Source organism: Astatotilapia calliptera, chromosome 11 (genome assembly GCF_964374335.1).
Source record: "Astatotilapia calliptera chromosome 11, fAstCal68.1, whole genome shotgun sequence".
NCBI classification, from domain to species: Eukaryota; Metazoa; Chordata; class Actinopteri; order Cichliformes; family Cichlidae; genus Astatotilapia; species Astatotilapia calliptera.
The window spans coordinates 21,983,044-21,989,409 of NC_137432.1; the positions used below are offsets into that span (position 1 = coordinate 21,983,044).

Here is a 6,366-nt window from a genome sequence, read left to right on the forward strand (position 1 = left end):
AACAACTGTTCTCGTTCTTAGCTGACAGGTGTGGTACTCAGTGTGGGCTTCTGCTGCTGCAGTGCTTTTTCTTTTTTCTTTACTTTTTTTTTGCAAACCTCGGTTGTAACGAGTGGTTATTTTAATTACTGTGGCCTTCCTATGAACCCAAAACTGTTCTGCTAACCGCTGAAATCAGTAAGACATTTAAACCCAAAGAACTACCACTGATGGGATATTTTCTCTTTTTCATACAATTCTCTGTGGAAGAATCAGTAGTTCTGGAAACACTCCAGTCTGGCACCAACAACCATGTCATGTTCAAGTTGGTTAAATCACCTGCCTCCCTTTGGATTTGACCATGTTTACATGCCTAAGTACATTAAGATGCTGCCATGTGATTAGCTAATTAAATATTTCTGTTACCAAGCAGTTAAATGGATGTACCTAAAGAAATGGCCTGTGAATGTATGTCCTCAACCACACATGGATGGAATGTTTAAGCAAACACAAGTGTTATATTTATTATCAGTAGTTGATTGTAGTTGATATCTGTAGTGAAATTGATTTACCATCCACACCAGGGTAGCTGGGATAGAAAGACAGGATGACACATGTTTGTTACACAGACTAGATAAACATGAATTTGAATAATTACTATTTTCTCTGCAATGTCCAAATATTATGCCCTTACTGCCCATTTCCTGTTTTCACCCCGCAGTGCTTTACAGCTGCCATTTTCGACATGTGCTGAAGGTTTACCTGCATTAACTGATTTTTGGCCACTTGAGGGCGGTAGAGTAAGGTAAAAAAAAAAACCCAAAACAAAACATCATATTACATTCACTTTTTAAATTCTTCTTTCCAAAATGAAGCAGACAGGAAACAGTACACAGCTGTTTGCTGGTGGAAGCTCAGCTGATGTGATTCAGAGTTTGGATCAAGTTTACAGTGTGAGGAGAAAATGTGGATGATGTGAGTCTCTGTGCGTCTGTGAAAAGCTCAGACGGCAGTTTAAGGACAAGCAAGTCGACCACAACGTTTTACATAATCAGAACCAAAATCTCAGTGAAATCCAAAAGGCTGCTCCGACTCAAAGTGTGTCATCGGGGTATAAAACCTGCAGAAAAAAGAAAAAGAGATTTATTATAGTCTGGTAGATGTTTCCACATCTGTTTCAAAGTGATGGAAAAATAACTGTTAAATATAAACATCTACCTCGGTTGTTGACACCATGACCCGCCCTGCAGAAAGGTTCAACATTTTTATCAATAAATCTTATCAGTAGATGCTGTCATGACAAAAACATTCTTTTATGTTTATTAGAAAGAATCTCTCACCACTGGATTTCTTCTTGTAGTAAATGAGCCCAGCAAATGAAAACACCAAACCCAGCAGCAGCCCTGCTGCACCAACAGCAATCTTATCTCTCCCTGAGTCAGGCGATGGTTCTGAAAACACATTTATCAGCAGCAGCAGATTACATCTACATATCTTTCACTTTTCTGATCACTTTTCTCTTGGTGGTTTTTAATGTGTGGCAGCATGGGCCTTTTACTCTGTGAATTCTGTGTTGGAGTTCTCTCATAAAATTTCAAAGGAATGCATGCTGGGAAATGTGGATATATCCACAAAGAAAGCAAAGTCGCATTTGAATGATAATCAGTTACAAAATACAGAAATACAGGCAGAAAAATGTACTTTAATGATTTGGATTAAATGTAACTACTTATTATTAAGTTAACTGGCTTTAGCTAAACATGTCCAAAATAGTATGAAATGTTGTGTAATTGTCTAATCTAAAGCTCAGATACAGGTGGCATTAAATACTCTCTTACCCCAGTCATATATCAGGGGCTTCATGAGGCTTGCATGCTCCACCATGCATGAGATTTTTTCCTCAGGTGTGGGTGTATACTCCAAGTAGGAATGGATCTGGTAGAGCCAGTTTCCATTTGGCAGCTCCTCAATGGAAGTCACATCAGTTGTTGTCTGCTTTCCGTCTCTGAGCCACGTTAGTTTGATTTGTTTTGGGTAAAAGTTGTACGCGCTGCAGACGAGCATGCTTGGATGTCTGCTGTCTGCTGCATCCACAGACCTCAGCCAAACGTAGGGCTCGACTAGAGGAAACATACAAGTCATTAAAACAAAACTTGACTTTCTTTGTAGACAGAAAGAAAGAGAGACAGTTTTGAGATAATTGCTGTGATGTTTTGTGAAAATTACCTGAATTCTGGAGCTCATCATAAATCAGTGGGACATTTCTTTTGCAAAGGTTTGATTTCCATACCTCATGTTTCATAAAGCCCTGGTCACCGTTGAGCTTATCTGCAAATTCTATTCCGTTCTTTGTGTAACCGACTACTTTCCCCACACTGCTGTTGTATTGGCATTCTAGCACCTTATTAAAGTAAAACTGCTCCACGTACATGGCATCGTGGCCGTCAGGGGAAGTAAACTGGCAATGAGCCACATAATATCCAAAGAGAGCGCCTGAAAAATGTTTTCCAACAAACAGTAGTTAATATGGCTAGTTAAATGTATATCCTATCATCACACATCACATGCTACAGCTAAACAGATAGCTGCTAAGTAGCTATTTGAGTCTGTTGTATCACTTTGATCAGCAGTATAAATAAAAAGTCTAACTTACCTTCTGTGGAAAAGACGAGCAAAAGCACAAAGAAAGGAAGAAAACTGTGAGTATGAGACATGCTGTCTGGTAAATAAGAGTAGAGTGACTGAATCATCACACCTAGACAGCAGTGGTTAAAGTTGGCACTGAGTTGTAAAAATCAGGAAGTTGAGTTCCTGAAATGTATTGTTTTGATTTCAGTGCTCTTGTTGTTACTGGGTACCTCCCCAGTTATTTTGCAAAAAATCTCAGATTACCAATGAAAAAAAAAAAAAAGAAGTAAAAAACAACAACATTTGGTTAAAAATCAGGGAAGTAAAGATTTTGAACCAGCATTTTTTTCATGGTGCCACTTCAGTCAAATTGAGTGCTCAGAATTTTTTGTGGATCATGACTATACAGTCATTACACAAACAAAACAGAACATTACACATTACTAGTAAAGCAAGTTTTGTATTGGTAGAATATAGTATTTATGTAAAACACAAAAAGAAACACACAGAATACAAAAAGCTTTGAATCACTTTATCATGTTTTTGTATAAAAAATGTAATTAAATATATGTATATGCAAAGTATAAACAAAAATAACAGTTATAGTTTTATAAGAACCACAATCTCTACAAGTTATGTGGTTAATATATCAAAGAAGACAAAATCAAAAATACAACTGATTTACATGATGTACATCGAAGTTTATTAAACACTGTATACATTGTACAAACTCACATTTAGTCTCTATCACATCTTGAGTTACTGGATTTGTTTTGTGTGTGTTAACTTTATTGGCTTTAAATGGTACTGTGCAGAAATAATATAGTATTTGTTTATCATATGCTGACTATATTTAACCTCACAGAAGTTACTGTCGTTGGTGTCCCTTTACAAAGAAAAATACTCCGACTGTGACTCCCAGTAAGCCCAGACTCAATCCCACTCCACAGAAAATAGCTGGTCCAAGACTTTGATCACTGTTCATGACCTCAGCTTCTGTAGAGAAAGTTAAAGACAATATAAGTCATTACAGACACAATGAAATTTCTGTTTTTAGTGACTTCATAAGGTCAAATATTTACCCCAGATTCTTGTTTTGGGTGTCTCCAGTGCCGAGTGCTCCACAGTGCAGCTGTAAAAGTCTCCTTCACTTGGTGTGAATGTCAGAGTGGAAAACTGGTGGAAGGTTTGATCTTTATTAGGGAAATATCGACTGAGTGACACCCCCGTGGACACCGGATGGCCATTTTTGGTCCAAGTAACATTGATGGAAGGTGGGTAGAAGTGATTCACAAAGCAGATCAGGCTGTTTTCTACTCCCAGCTCAACTTTGTCAGAAGAGAAGAGGACGATCTCTGGAGGGTCTAGAAGAGGTAAAAACACAAGTAAAACTTTCTTCAGCATTTTCTCAATCATGTCTGTACAGAGATTAATGCAGAGGTTGATTTACCTTTTTCTTCTGGCACATACTTCTCTTCCATTTCAGCAATTTTTGTAATTAGTAAACACCATTTCCTGTTGTCCAAAGCATCTTCAAGGATACTCAAACCCACCAAAACATGACTCGGATCGGGAAAAATAAAATTGGGAACGGTGTAGACAATCTCTTTTTTTGGGAAATCGGCATATAAAAACTCTTCGCCATCAAACTCAAACTGAACCTCTGTCAGGCCTTGGACGAAACAGCCCACTACGTAGGTCATTTCATGGGGAACTGAAAAAAAAAAACTGTGGTTACAACTTAAAAGTATAGATGTCAAGTCATATGACTGCTAATATGTACAGTTTATGTCTAATAATGTCTTTTCAGGCATTTGCATTCTTGAGTAACAGAAACAAAAAATGACTATGGGTGCTTAACATGTCTCAACACATGAACTGCATGCTCCAGAACAAACAAGTTGCAATAGATTGTTAGCTTAAAACTTACTTACTCTGTGAGAAGACACAGAAGTTGTTGAGTATGAGGATTAAGAGAGGAGCGTGCTTCATATCTGTTGTGTGATGTGACATCAGTGACAGCAGACTGAGTGGTTCAGTATTGGTTTTAACTTTACCACTGCTGCCAACAGGGAACTTCACAGTGAGTCATATGACCAGACCAGGTCCTGGGGTGGAGTAAAACAAAGGAGTAACTGGAGAAAATTCCAATTAAATTTGTTCTGTGAGCTGTTCTTTGTGGATTTAACCAACTGAATTCAAGAAGATATCAGCAGAACCCTATGGCTGATTTCCTGCCACTACACACTATAAAACCAATATAATAGGTAGAATTTAGTGAGTGTAAATAAGACCCTAGATGTGATCAATCCTTTGAATAACAAAAAGTTAGCATACTTTAATTTGTTTTGCAAGACATTTCACGTTAAACATAGTCAACACATCATGTATGGATCCAACATCTAATTTTAAAAAATCTAAAAAAAGTTTTGATTAACCTACTTAATCAAATTTCACTTGTGAACCTGGGCTTTTTTTTTTATAATCTCTCACCTTCTTCTTTTATCCTCCCCTTCCTACATGTTTCTCCATCTCTGAACACGACACATTGGCATTTTTGACTCCTTGGGAAATACAGCAACTGTGACAAACTGCAAAGAAACAGTTTGTTTGTTCGCTCATATTTGTTGAAGTCTTTGAAAATTTGCATTTGAAATTACATGACAAAATGTGACTCCATTTATGCTGACATACCAATGCAACTTTATATAAAGATAGCTAGACAGAAAAGGGGGGGGGGGGGGGATTCTTATTACATAAACGTGGCAAGAAAGCAAAGGCAACTACAAGTTTCTCGGGAAAACAACAGCTACATTTATCCTCTGTTTAATTTCCTTATACTAGACTTCCTCTACTATACTAAGATTTCAAAAAATTATTTTCGTTTCAGACTGGTTCAACTGCTTTATTTATCAGAATTACCGAGGGTGTGTCTGTCTGGAGTCTGTTGCGATCTGGGTAACTGATCTAACCAGGTGTCCCAACCGTTTCTCCACATTTGATCTTTACTTTTTGTTTCCTACAGTTTGTCGTGTCAAGTTTCGGCTGAATAATTACCTAAGCTTTGGAATAATCTTCCTCTTCACAATAGGCAATCGACATCAGTGATGGTTTTTAAATCCAGATTGAAAACGCATTTTTAATCACTGGCTTTTGACTCAGTGGTTGACTGACTTGCACTTACTTATATTTTATTGTTTTCACTATGTTTGTTATTTTATCGTATTTATTATTCTTATGGTATCTATTATGTTTCTATTGTTCAGCACTTTGGTCGGCCTTGTGTGTTTTTAAAGTGCTATATAAATAAACGATGATGATGATGATGAATAATTAGCTATAAAATCAAATGTAAAGTTAGGATACAGCTTTATCTGATCAAAGTTCTTACTGGCAAAACGAACACTGACAAAATGTATAGATTTAATTTCAAACTTTATTCTTTCTTTGATGTGATGATGCCAAAGTGGCACAAACTGATCAAATTGCTCTGTTTTTCTTCCTGTTTTTATATGTAAAGATGTTACGATGGTGACTTACTCTCTTAACTCAGAATGAACATACTCACAAGTTGATTGAATTTACTCCAATCACTGTTCTGGACCAGGAAACTCAGAGTTCCCATTTGTTGAACAGGTGATATGACCAATCTGTTGCCATGTCATCAGACCTGCAGCTAAATACTTTGTACACCTGAGTGAAGAGGAGCAGAGCTGTCAGCTTATCACCACCTGGTGGAGAGTTTGATCTGCCTTTGAA

The 6,366-nt window shown here is 37.2% G+C and overlaps 2 protein-coding genes across 3 annotated transcripts; both read right to left on the reverse strand.

Annotated features, from left to right (window-relative positions):
* Positions 1–472: 472 nt before the first annotated feature.
* LOC113031510 (rano class II histocompatibility antigen, A beta chain-like) lies at positions 473–2,981 on the reverse strand. Its single transcript, XM_026183641.2, has 6 exons — positions 2,633–2,981; positions 2,206–2,472; positions 1,818–2,099; positions 1,320–1,430; positions 1,198–1,223; positions 473–1,099 (listed from the first exon to the last, which is right to left on the reverse strand). The coding sequence occupies exons 1-6, from the start codon at positions 2,727–2,729 to the stop codon at positions 1,073–1,075; spliced, it is 810 nt and encodes a 269-aa protein (XP_026039426.2). The 5' UTR covers positions 2,730–2,981; the 3' UTR covers positions 473–1,072.
* A 306-nt stretch (positions 2,982–3,287) lies between these two features.
* LOC113031516 (rano class II histocompatibility antigen, B alpha chain-like) lies at positions 3,288–4,698 on the reverse strand. 2 transcript variants are annotated; one of them, XM_026183646.2, is made up of 4 exons: positions 4,542–4,698; positions 4,058–4,321; positions 3,690–3,971; positions 3,288–3,603 (listed from the first exon to the last, which is right to left on the reverse strand). In XM_026183646.2, the coding sequence occupies exons 1-4, from the start codon at positions 4,618–4,620 to the stop codon at positions 3,476–3,478; spliced, it is 753 nt and encodes a 250-aa protein (XP_026039431.1). In that variant the 5' UTR covers positions 4,621–4,698; the 3' UTR covers positions 3,288–3,475. The 2 variants fall into 2 exon arrangements, with proteins under 2 accessions (XP_026039431.1, XP_080164132.1); XM_080308006.1 differs by having other exon boundaries at positions 4,538–4,663.
* Positions 4,699–6,366: the final 1,668 nt, after the last annotated feature.